Below are 14,232 nucleotides of genomic sequence, written 5' to 3'. Positions count from 1 at the left end.
AGGACAGTGACAAAGTGTTTCTCCTGCCGCACTTCTCCAAGAAAGATTAGCTGATCAAGCGGATCTCGGCGCACAGGCCACGCAGAATCCTAAGGAAATTGGGACAGAGACTGTTAGGACAATTCTGGTGTTTGAGAGGAAGCTGTCCAAACTACCTCGAGGAAACCCATGCAAGCACAGGGAGAACTTCTGAACACCATGCATGGGTTTCCCTGGTCTGTGTGAAACTTGGTCACTGCTGTCTTTGTGATTCTCTTAACCTATTAAGCTGCATGTGCATTAAATGTACGGCATGTGGTGCTGGGGCCTGCGCCATTGTAAACCTACAGCGCAAGTGTAAAGCTCCTACAATGTAGCAGAAGCACTGGTTGTTAAAGGGTTAATGATTTGTCACCGAACACATTTTATTGTTCCAAGTTCCACTAAATTGTGTCGCTCTAGTAGAAGCATTGGTGAGTTTCAATCTTCCATGCCTGGAGTTCATACACCTGGGTCCTAGTATTTAGTACTTCTATACACGACTGTTGTTTTCTTCAGTGTCCTATCTATTTTCCTTTTTGCAGCTAGCATACGGAACTCTTCATTTCTTTAGGGCCATGCACACATCCACTTTTTTTTTTTGTACAGATCCATGTGTCCGTTTTACAAATGTATAACATATTCTATAATTGTCCTTATTTGTGGGCCATGTCACCCATTCTATCGTATGCGTTCACAATAAAAACGGGCAGCACACAGAAGCCACTAGGATCTGTGTTTTGCGGTCCGCAAAACAGAAACGGCTGTGTCTGAGCCCTAACCTGGTATTCTTAGTATAAGTATATCTGTAACACCTGTGAGAACTGAAAATACTGGATTAATGGCAATTTTTTTTTTCCTCTTTGTAGAGCTGATAGTGCTTCAGCCGACCACGAAAAATTAAAATACTCTACTTCCAGAGATCGGGGCAATTCTGCCTCCTATGGATCACACACTTCAAATTCAGTTGGACGACAAAAGCATGATGATGTCCGGGTTCATACTGAGGTGCACAATGCAGAGGAAGGTAACAACACTTTGTGTTTAAAACTTAATTCTACAGACTGTTCACTGCTTATTAAAGTGTACCTCCGCTTTCAGTGAAACACGGTTATAGTGCAGGAGTGTGCGGTATAATAACTTGTCTAAATCACTAGTATTCGCTGTATTGCTGCTATCCGTAGCATGGACTGTGTAAAGTCTGTGCTGCCGGCTGCTCATAACTCTTCATTGGGAGACTCAGGAGACAGAGCTTCCTGCTGGTCTACAAGGCTCCCGTATCCAGAACGCCCTCCAGTGCCATAGGATTCATACCCAGCTAACGGCCATTCTGGATACGGGAGCCTTGGAGACGAGCAGGACACTGTGTCTCTCACTGAAGTTATGAGTAGCCGGCAGCACTGACTTCACACAGTCCGCGCTGCTGCTAGAAGCAAAATCAGTGATACAAGTGATTAAAAAAATAATTCTAGTGCACGCTCCCGCACTGTAATCGTTTTTCACTGAAAGTGGAGGTACGCTTTTAAGTAAAGGGATAAAACTTGGGTGATAAGAATGTTTAAACGTTGAATGATGTTTTCACACTATTACTGCAGTCCGTGTATCAGGGGCGCACATACCATATGTATGCAGTGGCCCAGTAGGAAAGGGAAGCCTCTACACCCTTAAAGAGGTTGTCCGGATGCGGACTACTGATGACCGGTACACGGGATAGGTCATCAGTATATGACCGGGGGCACTCGGACCGATAAGTGGTTGCGGCTGCCTTCGGGCACCGGATATCGTTCATTGTATGCAGTGTTCGGAGTCGGAAGCAGGTGGCTCAGTACACTGCATTGCAGCCATGATACAAAACTGCAACTTTGCTCCTATTCACTTGAATATGTGGAGTACTGCAGCACCGCTGCTTCCGGCATGGACTTCCAGTGGCAGCTGATCAGTGTTCGGTTGTCGGTCCCCACCGATGACTTATCCTGTGAATAGGTCATCCGTAGTCCATGCCCGGACAACCCCTTTAAAGCAGCCAGTAGCTGCCTACTATCTAATAAATTTAGTCAGAAACTGAGCTAACAAATTTCAAAGCTCACAACTACTGATGGGGTGTTAAAGCCATAATGGGGGGGGGGGGGGGGGTGCACATTGATGAGCTATTGGAGATTCCTGTGCCCATATAGTGTTCTTGCGCAGGGGCCCTCTGTGTCTGCCCCTGTTATGTTTCTATACCTTTTTGTAGGGTTATACCTTCTAATTGGAGTTGTATGAAATGGAAAGTTTAGGTTTTTTTCTTGCTTCTCTAGATAGCTACAGCATCAATGGAGGATCTGGAGAAAATGCTTTTGGTCGGAAGTCGTTGGGGCAAGAGCTGAGGGTTAACAATGTGAGCCCTGACTTCACTTTTCAGCATGGAAACCGTGCTTTAGCCACAAAAGATATGAGGAAATCCCAGGGTATGTTATGATCCGTACGTATGGTTACTCATACACTAGATGCATTTACAACGCTTGGGATATGCAGAGGGCAGAGCTGTCTGATCCCTTATTGTAGGGAAATATTTTTTATTTTTTTTTCTCCTACCTCCCATCCAATATTTGTCATCCACAAAGTGTTTAACGTACAGAGTCACTAATGAATAGAAGACCTTGAATTGTTCTCCTTCCACGAGTTTTTAAGCCTGTAGGACTTCTATGCAGAGTTCAGTTTCTCTTCTGAGTTTTCAAAAAGTACCTATTTTTCTCATGCCTCAGCTGTCCATGTCCTCTGCCGCATCTGTTTGCACTCTTGCATGCTGATATGTGGTGCTTACCGTTGTGATGCCGCTACACAACTTGACAACATTAGTATAGCAGTCGGTTACTGGTTGGCCAGCTCACATGGCGCATCCTCCTATGGATGGCCTGTCACCACGCAGGAGTGCTTACAGGGATGGGGTCAGCGGAACCAAACAGCATGAGCAAAGGAACTCTGGAGAAGGTTATTATATTTTGTGACATATTATTTATTATTCTATGTGGATGTGCAGGGATGTTCATTATATCTCTATTTTCCTCCTCTTGTGGTTTATTACTGCCTCGGTAATCATCCTTTTTGTTAGATGCAACAAAGGAAGTCATTTCTACTGTCAATTATTTTTGTTCATATTCAGAATATCGCAAAATTACAATTCCTAATGCTCACAAAGCCGGTATTTTGCAGACCTTGGAATAAGCCTGACAGAAATGTATTCTCCAATACTTTGCATGTGTTCATATAGAGCATTATGGGAAACCTGATCAGAAAAAACAAACACTTAACCAGTAAACACAAATTTTGTTCTGCTTTCACTTATCATATTCTATGATTTTCCCATTACTGTTCCATATGTCGGCTGCTGTGTTTATCTGTCTTTATGGTGACTAATAATTTAGCTAATGCAATTGGTTAAATAAAGAGCAAACAATGACATTCTTAAAGTGAATTATATGTGTAACACTTTCCCCAGATTTTTGTTCCTTACAGCTTTATATTAGGATTAAAATGTTTTGTTTTTTTGGTATGTATTTTCTTAGAGAGATCGCTGTCCTATTCTGATGAGTCTCGACTGTCGAATCTTCTACGGAGGATTACCCGGGAGGACGACAGGGACCGAAGACTGGCTACTGTTAAGCAGCTGAAGGAATTTATTCAGCAGCCAGAAAACAAAATGGTAAGGACCTTTCTTTACTTCCTCTGGCTTGTTTTTAACACTTTAATGTTTGTTACACTGTTCAAGTCCACTGTTTGTTTTATATTGAATATTTAGAAGGGTTTTCCATGGGAGCATTATGTGGTTCATATGAGTCTGGCAAATGGGACCGTGACCAATCTTAAAAACAAGGAAATGGACAAATTGGCCGTGCTTTGCACTTTTTTATAGATGTAATTGGAAGTTGTCAAAACTTTATTGTGCCCACTACTGACCCCAACATATTAGCCTTTTTTGACATGTTGAAAAAGTCTTAACTGCACAAAAAACGTAGGCCTCATGCCCACAACCGTAATGATTTTTACTATCCGTTGATATACTGAATTGGCTAAATGTAGATATGGTCCAAGCTAAGTTAGATAAAATAAATGTGCACAAGGCCCCGGGACCAGATGGGTTACACCCTAGAGTTCTTAAAGAGCTTAGTTCAATTATTTCTGTCCCTCTCTTCTTAATATTTAGAGATTGTCCATTGACTGGTACAGTGCCAAGGGACTGGCGCAGGGCAAATGTGGAGCCTATTTTCACAAAGGGCTCTAGGTCTTCCCCGGGTAATTATAGACCAGTAAGCTTAACATCCATCATGGGGAAAATGTTGAGGGGCTATTGATGGACTATATACAGGATTATGTGACAATAAATAGTATTATAAGTGACAGCCAGCACGGTTTTACTAAGGACAGAAGTTGTCAAACTAACCTAATCTGTTTTTATGAAGAGGTGAGCAGAAGTCTAGACAGAGGGGCCGCTGTGGATTTAGTGTTTTTGGACTTTGCAAAGGCATTTGACACTGTCCCCCATAGACGCCTAATGGGTAAATTAAGGACTATAGGTTTAGAAAATATAGTTTGAAATTGGATTGAAATTTGGTTCAAGGACCGTATCCAGAGAGTTGTGGTCAATGATTCCTACTCTGAATGGTCCCCGGTAATAAGTGGTGTACCCCAGGGTTCAGTGCTGGGACCACTATTATTCAACTTATTAATGGTATAGAGGATGGGATTAATAGCACCATTTCTATTTTTGCAGATGACACCAAGCTGTGTAGTATTGTTCAGTGTATGGAAGATGTTCGTAAATTACAAGCTGATTTGGACGCACTAAGTGTTTGGGCATCCACTTGGCAGATGAAGTTTAATGTAGATAAATGTAAAGTTATGCACCTGGGTACCAACAACCTGCATGCATCATATGTCCTAGGGGGAGCTACACTGGGGGAGTCACTTGTTGAGAAGGATCTGGTTGTACATGTAAATCATAAACTAAATAACAGCATGCAATGTCAATCAGCTGCTTCTAAGGCCAGCAAGATATTGTCGAGATGTATGGACTCGTGGGACAGGGATGTAATATTACCACTTTACAAAGCATTAGTGAGGCCTCATCTAGAATATGCAGTTCAGTTCTTGGCTCCAGTTCATAGAAAGGATGCCCTGGAGTTGGAAAAAAATACAAAGCAGAGCAACAAAGCTAATTAGGGGCATGGAGAATCTAAGTTATGAGGAAAGATTGAAAGAATTGAACCTATTTAGCCTTGAAAAGAGACGACTAAGAGGGGACATGATTAATTTATTTAAATATATGAATTGCACATTAAAAAAAAAAATGATGAAATCCTGATCCATGTAAAACTCCCCCAAAAAACAAGGGGGCACTCCCTCCGTCTGGAGAAAAAATTGTTCAACCTGCAGAGGCGACAAGGCTTCTTTACTGTGAGAACTGTGAATCTATGGAATAGTCTACCGCAGGAGCTGCTCACAGCAGGGACAGTAGATGGCTTTAAAAATGGTTTCGATAATTTACTAGAACAAAAAAATATTAGAAATTTTTCCCATTCCTTTGATGGACGTGTCTTTTTTCAACCATACAAACTATGTAACTGTCTTCAAATATGGATCCGTAGTCATCCGCATATACGGCACGCTGTGCACAAATACGGTCCGTAGTTAATCTATATATCTTGGGTAATCCCCTGGCGTCGCATAGCAACACTTTCGCAACTGCAGAAGCGCTCGGATTCCGTGCCGCAATTGCGGACAAAAATAGGACATGTTCTATATTTTGCGGATCGTTTCTGCGCTACGGACACCCATCTGTAAATATACTGAAAGGCAACTAAGTTCTATACTTTGGCAGTGGCCTGTAGTGTATTTCCCGTTAAAGGCATTGGGGGACACCGCACCATGGGTTCTAGTGGCCCTTGCCACTAGGAGGCTGAGGCTAGGTAGAAAGAAGTATTGGATCTGCAAAAGTGTTGCAGCGTAGGCTGAAATCTTCTGGCCGTACGCCCAACCCTCCTTTGATCCGTTGACTTCCTGAGTCCTATCGGGCGCTCGGGTCCAATGTGCTGGTGGGCTCTGATCCTCGTCACGGGCTGTACATATGGGGACTGTCTTTTCTCAGCAAATTCTTCCATGGGTTCTCCCATGGCACCATACATAGGATCACTCTGACCTGCACAGCCTGCTTCAATCTTTTCTAAGCTCACTCCGCCTCCTCAACATGTGTTCCCTGTTCGAATTATCACCGGAGATGCCACATCTTTTTGTAGGATCAGTCTGTCTCCTCTGATCAATCCTTCGACTTGAGAATCAGTAAAAACTACAGCTCGCCCCGCAAAATTTAAGCCCTCACATCGCTAAATTGATGGAAAAACAAAAAGCTATGGCTCTCAAAATATGGTGACACAAAGGATTTTTTTAATTTAGCAAATAGTTTTATTTTTTTAGAAGTGGTAAAACATAAAACAAAACATATAAATTTGGTATCGCTGTAATTGTATCAACCTATAGAATAAGGTGAAAAAAATGGCGTAAGCGCTGTTTTTGCCCATTTCACCCCACAAATTTTTTTACAACTTCCCAGTACATTATGCGGTACAATAAATGGTGCCATGAAAAAATACAACTTGACCCACAAAATACAAGCCCTTGTATGGCTATGTAGATGTAAAAATAAAAAAATTATAGCTTTTGGAAAGTGGGCAGGAAAAAACAAGTGAAAATCCGAAAAAATGGCTGAGGGAAGGGGTTAAGGTGAACTGCATTCCAGCCATCCTCTTGGCCCCAGATTGATCTTGCCGGGCCCGCTACACCGAACTCCTCAATCTGCTCACGGCTGTACCGTGGCAACTTCCGCTGTGTCATGAACTTTTTTTCACAAGGTCTTCTATTCCGCTTAGGTTAATTGCCTGGCTGTTGACGCCAAGTTCTGCAGTCTTTCTGACCCTGTCGTTCAGATCATGTCAAAGGCCAGAAGACCACAATTGTCTAAAGCATATCATTCCACGTGGGAGTCCTATTTCTCTTGGTGCGACCAGCCAAGTTTTTAATCCCCTGGTTTGTTCTACTACCAGGATTCTTTCCTTCCCGCAGTTGGTTTTGGTCAAGGCCTTGGCCTTGCTTCCCTCATAGGATAGGTCTTTGCTCTGTTTATCCTTTTCCAATGCGCGTGGCCTTTTGTTCCCAGATCAAGTTATGCAGTCCATTCTACTAAACCTTGGGACCCTAACCTGGTGCTGATGACTCTGCAGACTTGCTACTTCGAACCATTGTGCGACATCTCTCTCCGGTTGCTTTTTTGGAATGTTGCGTTTCTTCTAGCCATTACTTCAATCGGACGGGTTTTGGAACTGGCTGCTTTATCCTGTAAATCTTAATTCCTTAACATTCATATATGGTGTCCTGTCCTTTCTCCCGAAAGTTGTTTTCGGGCTTTTACATCGTTGAGGATATCGTCCTCCCTTCCTTCTGCCCCTCCTTCCTGTCTGAGGGAGCGCGCACTTCACCGTCTTGATGTCAGGGCAATTCGTATCTACCTTGCTGAGACAGTTGTTCAGATTCTCTGTGATTCGTGAAGGTCTATGCAAGGGCCTGGTGGCTTCCAAAGCCAAAATTGCTCGGTCTGTCATTTTGGAAACTTATCAATCCAAGGACCAAGTTCTTCCCTTTTTTGTGTTACCTGCTATTCTATGCCTGTTCGTGCATACTGGGCGGTAGGGCACCAAACTCTAGTTTCTTAGGTTTACAAGGCCGCTACCTGGACACACATTAATCAAATTCTTCCAGATCCATTTCCTGGCTGTTTCGGATTCCTGTCTGGGTCGCGATGGTGCTCCAGGCTGCCATGTGTTAGGGCGGTTGCACGGCTCCTTTCTCGGGCCCACCGTCTGGGACTGCTGTAGGATGTCCCATGGTGCGGCTGTTTCCCCCAATGATATTAACGAGTAAATTGGATTTTTGTAATCGTAAAATACCTTTTTGGTTGAATTCAACGGCGGACACAGATCACGCTCCCTTTTTGTTTTTCCAGGCATGAGATATTTTAATGATTTATTTTCTTCTACTGCTTCTGTAACTGATTAGCCAGTGTCTGTGGGAAGGGTATGGCCTCCCTGGGCCAACACTTAGTCCTACCTAGTGTCAGCCGCTTAGTGACAAGGACCTACCCATGGTTCTGTGCCCCTCAATAAATGTAACAAGAAAGGGGTTTTATGGGGAGAGAAAAAAAAAAAAATCATGTAACACTTGAATTTCTTATTTTTTTTTTCTTGCTCAATTTTAATAATTTAATACCTCGCTGCCGAATACTAATTTTCATAGCCTTTTTTTGTATTTTTATTTGAAAAGTCTTAGAATATTTGTTCATTTGCTTTTGTATGGCTGTAAAATAATTTGATACTGCATCTATCACTCATACCTGCAACTAATGAGGTACAAGAATCTCGCGTGCGTGCTTTTTTTTTTTCTTCCCAAATACTACACCAAGTCAGTCAAAGTATTCTGTCCAGTTTCATGTTTTCGTTATTTAGTGATGGTCTGTTTTTCATAACCTGATGTCAATAACCTACCATGGTTACATTTCTGTGCAGGTGCTGGTTAAACAACTTGACAACATCCTGTCCGCTATAAGTGATGTGTTAAATGAAAGGTATGTCTTAGGAACCTTTTTATATGTACGTTTTTAAATGGTCACCAACTATTTGACAAACATTGCATAAATCAATTTAAAGTGTAGCTAAACGTTCGACAAACGTCTGACATGTCCTGGTGACATGTCAGAAGTTTGTATTGGTGGGGGTCCGTTCACTGAGACCCCCACCAATCGCTAGAACGAAGCAGATGAAGCACTCGTGTAAGCACTCGGCTGCTTCGTGTCTGGCTATTTCCGGAAATGTATCGGTGTACAGGCTCAATTGAAAGTCTATGAGTCCGTACACAGATACATTTATTTTTGGAAAAATCCGAACAGAAACGAAGCAGCTGAGCGTTCACACGAACGATTCCGCTGCTTTGTTCTAGCGATTGGTGGGGATCTCTGTGCTCGGACCACCACTAATAGAAACTTCTGACATGTCACTATGACATGTCAGAAGTTTGTCGAACATTTAGCTACACTTTAAGACATCTTGTGATATCCGTTTAGTGAAAAATGCCTTTTTCTCAGCTTATCAGACTTTTTTTTTACCCCCCTCCTAACCGTTCACTCACTCTGAATTTACTGCTTAAAGGGAAGGTGTCATGAAATTATTATTTTTTATATATATATATATATATATATATATATATAATATTGCTTTTAGTATGATATTAAAATAAATTTTATTTATTTGTGTTCTACTTTATTATTTTTTTTCTTACTCTTCTCTATGGGGGCTGCCATTTTTTTTTCTTCATCTCTGTATTTGTTGATTAACGACACATACAGAGATCGAATACGGCATATACATCCCGATAGAGAATGCGAACGGGAGCCGTTCCATTCACTGCAGCGTACGAAGTGGCCTCTCTGTACCTCGTGTTGTGTAGTTTTTTTGTTTTTTTCAGAAGTTTAGCTTATAAAATAAGAGCACATTAGAGTTAATTGGACCACTGTTTGCTTTTTCTAAATGGTAACAAGTAAAGATTTTTTCGTTTTGTATCCGTATGTTTGCTAAAGGTTTCAATGTTCTGTTTCTCCAGTAGTAAACTACTCCAGGAACTGCGGCAGGAGGGGGCACAGTGCTTGGGCTTGCTCTGTGCTGCGCTGAGCTATGAGGCAGAGAAGATCTTTAAGTGGATATTTAGCAAGTTTAGCTCGTCTTCTAAGGATGAAGTCAAACTTCTTTTCCTGTGTGCTACCTACAAAGCTCTTGAAACTGTAGGCGAGAAGAAAGCATTTTCTTCTGTGATGCAGGCAAGTATAGAAGTAAAGCATTATTTTTGAATGTGAGTTCTTATAGCTTATCCTCTAGTCCAAAGCTTATCTTTGTTTTCTAGCATAGGAAAGAAAGAGGCGATCTGATTGGTTGCGCAGTCCCAGTTTCGATATTATAACACTGAGCTGCGAAGGCACAAGAAAAGGAAGTGTTAACATATGGATATGACACGATTCCGTAAATGCATTCTTTGTTAAGGCCTTGTTCTCTGCGTTGGAGTCCTAGTTAGAGTCCTCCATCGCAGGTCCGGCCAAAAGACTGCGGAAACAATAGTGCAGCATGCCTCGCTATTTTTTCCAGTGAAACCATGGACTTCCCTTGACGGAAACTCGACAGAACCCATTAAAGTCTATGGGTTCCGTCGGCCACCGGTGGGGTCCATCGTACAAGGGAATCGGCGCTTCCGGTATTTCCGTTCTTCTCCTCTGACAGAGCAGACCAATGGAAACCCCTAAGCAGGTAAAGTTTTAAGTAGCTTAAGCAGGGTTTTCCTTGTAGTCGGTGGCAGTCCCATCGATCAACAAGAGAGAACACTTCCTAGCTATATTCATTTGCTACTTCAGCTAGTAAAATGCCTGTGATTGTTTATTTTACTGTTCAGCCTCTGTTCCTTTATCCAGTGTTTGAATAATTATATTCCTGACTTTTTTTTTTTTTTAAATTTTAGTTGGTTATGACCAGCTTGCAGTCAATCTTGGAGAATCTAGATACGCCAGAATTGCTGTGTAAATGTGTGAAATGCATCTTGCTAGTGTCCCGCTGCTACCCTCATATCTTCAGCACAAACTTCAGGGTGAGTTCTATCAATATTGGGGGGAATAAAATAATGACCTATCTTGTAGTGTCCTCATGCTTTACCCGTTTTTATATGAACAACGTCTGATTGGGATTGGCCAAAATGAACTTCCACCTCTCTCTCGCATTTTAGGACACTGTTGATATTTTGGTTGGATGGCACATAGATCTTACACAGAAATCTTCACTCACACAACAAGTATCAGGTAAGGTTACTGATGCACCCTAAGTGTGCGTAGACTTCATTGTCTAAAAACTTTATTTTTTTTTTTTGAAACACCCTGAAAGTGTCATTTTTCTACCTTTTTAGAATTCTCCTTTTGGCAACACACAATAGTGCAAAATACTTGTCCAGTAAACCATGCTAAATTGCCCATTGTAGTTTTGTTGTACCTTTTTGTAGTCACTATTTCTACTATGTTTAGGTCTTAAGTTTGCTTGAATGCCTGAATTTAATCTGTTGGCTTTTGCTTGCAGGGTGGCTGCAAAGTCTGGAGCCATTTTGGGTTGCTGACCTAGCATTTTCCACAACTTTATTGGGGCAATTTTTGGAAGACATGGAAGCCTATGCCGATGTAAGAAGCTGTATACGATTTTGGTTTATTTGAATATAATGTGGGATATGTACATTCATTTATATACATGTAGTTCTATGGCCGTTCTAAACGGTGAGCGGCAGACCCCATTGACATATACTGGGTTCCATTGATGTTTCGGTCATTTTCAGGGCAAAAATATTGCTTCCTAATGTTCTATTCTTGCCTGAAAAAATGATGGAACCCCCGACTAAGACTGCATTGTGAGCCTCAGCGAGGATTTATTAATTTCTTATTTTTACATTTTTTTTTCCCCCAGGATCTCGGTAACATTGCCTCTGGTGAATCTGTTGATGAAGACATTCCTCCTCCTTCAGTCTCATTGCCTAAACTCGCTGCTCTTCTCAGAGTGTTCAGTACAGTGGTACAAAGTATTGGGGAGAGATTCAGTCCAATCAGAGGTCCTCCAATTACTGAAGCTTATGTCACAGATGTAAGAAACAATAAGGTGGAAATGACAATGTTATGGAAACCATTAGCGATGGTGCTCTAATAGATTAAATAGGTGATCTGTAAATAAAAAAGCCGATCTACTGTTCACTTTCATGTTTTTAAAGTGTAACTAAACTTTTAAAAAACATTTGACATGTCATAGTGACATGTCAGAAATACTTGATCGGTGGTCATCCGAACACTGACAGTCCCACCAATCGCTAAAACGAAGCACTGGGTTGAGTACTGTCCCGCTTCATTTTTGATCGGCTTTCTTTGGAGCGGTGTACGGACTTAATAGAAAGCATGAGTCTGTACACAGCTTGCTCGGCTTTCCGAGGAAAGCCATTTAGAAACGAAGTGGCGCAGTGTTTACCCGAGTGCTCCTGGCGCTTCGTTTTAGCGATCAGTGGGGTTCAGTGCTTGGACCACTACTGATCAAAACTTATGGTGCGTCAAATGTATTTTAAAAGTTTTTAGTTACCCTTTATACATGCCTCTATGGAGCCGCTTCCGCATCAGATCATCATTTGGAGCAGAATCGGGTATCACTTGGCTGCAATTTATGCGTGCAATGTTGTGTCTTTTACATAAGTCTAATGTTGATTTGTCACCAGACTTGGACTTTAATTGTATTTTAACATGGCGATCATTAAAGGTGTTTTCTAGCCTGTTTCACCTATACACTGGATAGGTTAAAACCCCTAGATCGGTGGGGGTCTGACCACTGGGACCTCCACCGTTCGCCAGAATGGGAGACCCCCCCCCCCCCCCTCCCCCCATACCAGCTGCAAAACAGAGGATAGGAGTAGTTTGAATAGAGGGGAGGCTGGGCATATGCGCTGCTGCTCCATTTAAAGTCTATGGGGCTGATGGAAACAGCCGAGCACAGGGATGTTGTATGTAGTAACTGCTCAGCATACCTACAGAAATAAACACAATGCAGGATGTATAGGGGAGAAGTAACCTGCAGATGTGATAAAATTGTGTCAGGATGACTTCCTCCTGATTGATTCTTGTAGAGGTCTGGTTGACTGGTTTCGGGTCTCTTATATTCAGCTTACATTTGATGGCTTCTGTCTTTTTTCTTCGACATTTATGTAAATCCGGTATGTGGGCATCCTTCAACAATGTCCCTAAAGTTCTAATTTCCATTAGCCTTTGTTTACATCTGCGTCGCGGTTCCGTCAGATCATTCAGTCAGGGGAAACCATAGCTTTCAGTTTGCATTACCATTGATTTCAATGTCGGCGCTTCTGTTGCTAATTGTCTCCGTTTGTCTCTGTTCTGTATGGTTTCCGTTTTTGCAGCGGAATCAATAGCTTAGTTTACTACGGTATTGATTTCACCCCCAAAAAACCGGTAACCTTACGGAACAGAGACAAACGGAAACCATTAGCAGCTGAAGCGTTGCCATAGAAATCAATCTTAATGCAAACTGAAAACTATGGTTTCCGTTCATGGGTTTCCCTGACTGAGCCCATGAACGGAACCGCGTCGCAGATGTGAACGAAGCCATACTCCGACATTGGTCTTTTCTCCTGTTTACATTAAGTGTTACTGTTCCATTTTATTCCTCAGATCTTGTATCGTGTGATGAGGTGTGTTACTGCAGCCAACCAGGTGTTCTCTTCAGAGACTGTATTAACAGCTGCCAATGAATGTGTTGGTGTATTACTTGGCAGTATGGATCCCAACATGGCAATACACTATGAAATGGTAATCTCGTACGGGTTAGATCAACTGGAGAACTGTCAGACATCTGGTACTGATTACATGATCTCTGTCCTCAATTTACTAACCCTGGTAAGTATTTTGAAATGGTTTTAACAGAACCAGTTTAAAGGTGTGATGTAGTCTGAGACCACCCCTTTCCTAATGCGGCCACTGGGGCGATCGTCACTTGGTCCCGCTCCCATCACCAGTTTCAGGCTATATGCACACGTTTTAGAATTTGGTGCTGAAAATCTGCATCAAAACCGCAGATAAACTTGGGTTAGGCTATGTTCACACGGGGTCTTTTGCCGAGTTTTTTGACGCGGAAACCGCGTCGCAAAACTCGGCAGAAACGGCCCGAGAACGCCTCCCATTGATTTCAATGGGAGGCGTCGGCGTCTTTTTCCCGCGAGCAGTAAAACTGCCTCGCGGGAAAAAGAAGCGACATGCCCTATCTTCGGGCGCTTCCGCGTCCGACCTCCCATTGACTTCAATGGGAGGCAGGAGAAAGCGTGTTTTATGCCCGCGGCGCTCAATGGCCGCGGGCGAAAAACGGCGCGATAATTGCTATTCACACGGAGTATTTTGGGGGAGGAATATCTGCCTCAAAATTCCGTTTGGAGCTTTGAGGCAGATATTCCTCCCCCAAAATACTCCGTGTGAACTTAGCCTAATTCCGCAGGTAAAATCTGCACTCAATGCGTTTTTAGGTGCAGATTTTACATTTTGAATCGGAATTAATTTTGTGTATATGTCTG

The 14,232-nt window shown here is 42.4% G+C and overlaps 1 protein-coding gene across 1 annotated transcript in view; it reads left to right on the top strand.

Annotated features, from left to right (window-relative positions):
* SMG1 (SMG1 nonsense mediated mRNA decay associated PI3K related kinase) overlaps positions 1–14,232 on the top strand; it is a 70,884-nt gene that overhangs the window by 7,060 nt on the left and 49,592 nt on the right. Inside the window, exons 2-11 of the mRNA XM_075830175.1 lie at positions 888–1,045; positions 2,316–2,465; positions 3,564–3,700; positions 8,610–8,668; positions 9,700–9,913; positions 10,603–10,728; positions 10,864–10,936; positions 11,208–11,305; positions 11,586–11,759; positions 13,340–13,564. Of these exons, the coding sequence (XP_075686290.1) occupies positions 888–1,045; positions 2,316–2,465; positions 3,564–3,700; positions 8,610–8,668; positions 9,700–9,913; positions 10,603–10,728; positions 10,864–10,936; positions 11,208–11,305; positions 11,586–11,759; positions 13,340–13,564 (1,414 nt within the window). The remainder of the gene's footprint in view (positions 1–887; positions 1,046–2,315; positions 2,466–3,563; positions 3,701–8,609; positions 8,669–9,699; positions 9,914–10,602; positions 10,729–10,863; positions 10,937–11,207; positions 11,306–11,585; positions 11,760–13,339; positions 13,565–14,232) is intronic.

The sequence above is a fragment of the Rhinoderma darwinii genome, chromosome 6 (assembly GCF_050947455.1).
Source record: "Rhinoderma darwinii isolate aRhiDar2 chromosome 6, aRhiDar2.hap1, whole genome shotgun sequence".
NCBI lineage: Eukaryota > Metazoa > Chordata > Amphibia > Anura > Rhinodermatidae > Rhinoderma > Rhinoderma darwinii.
This window is presented reverse-complemented; position numbering and strand designations above follow the sequence as displayed.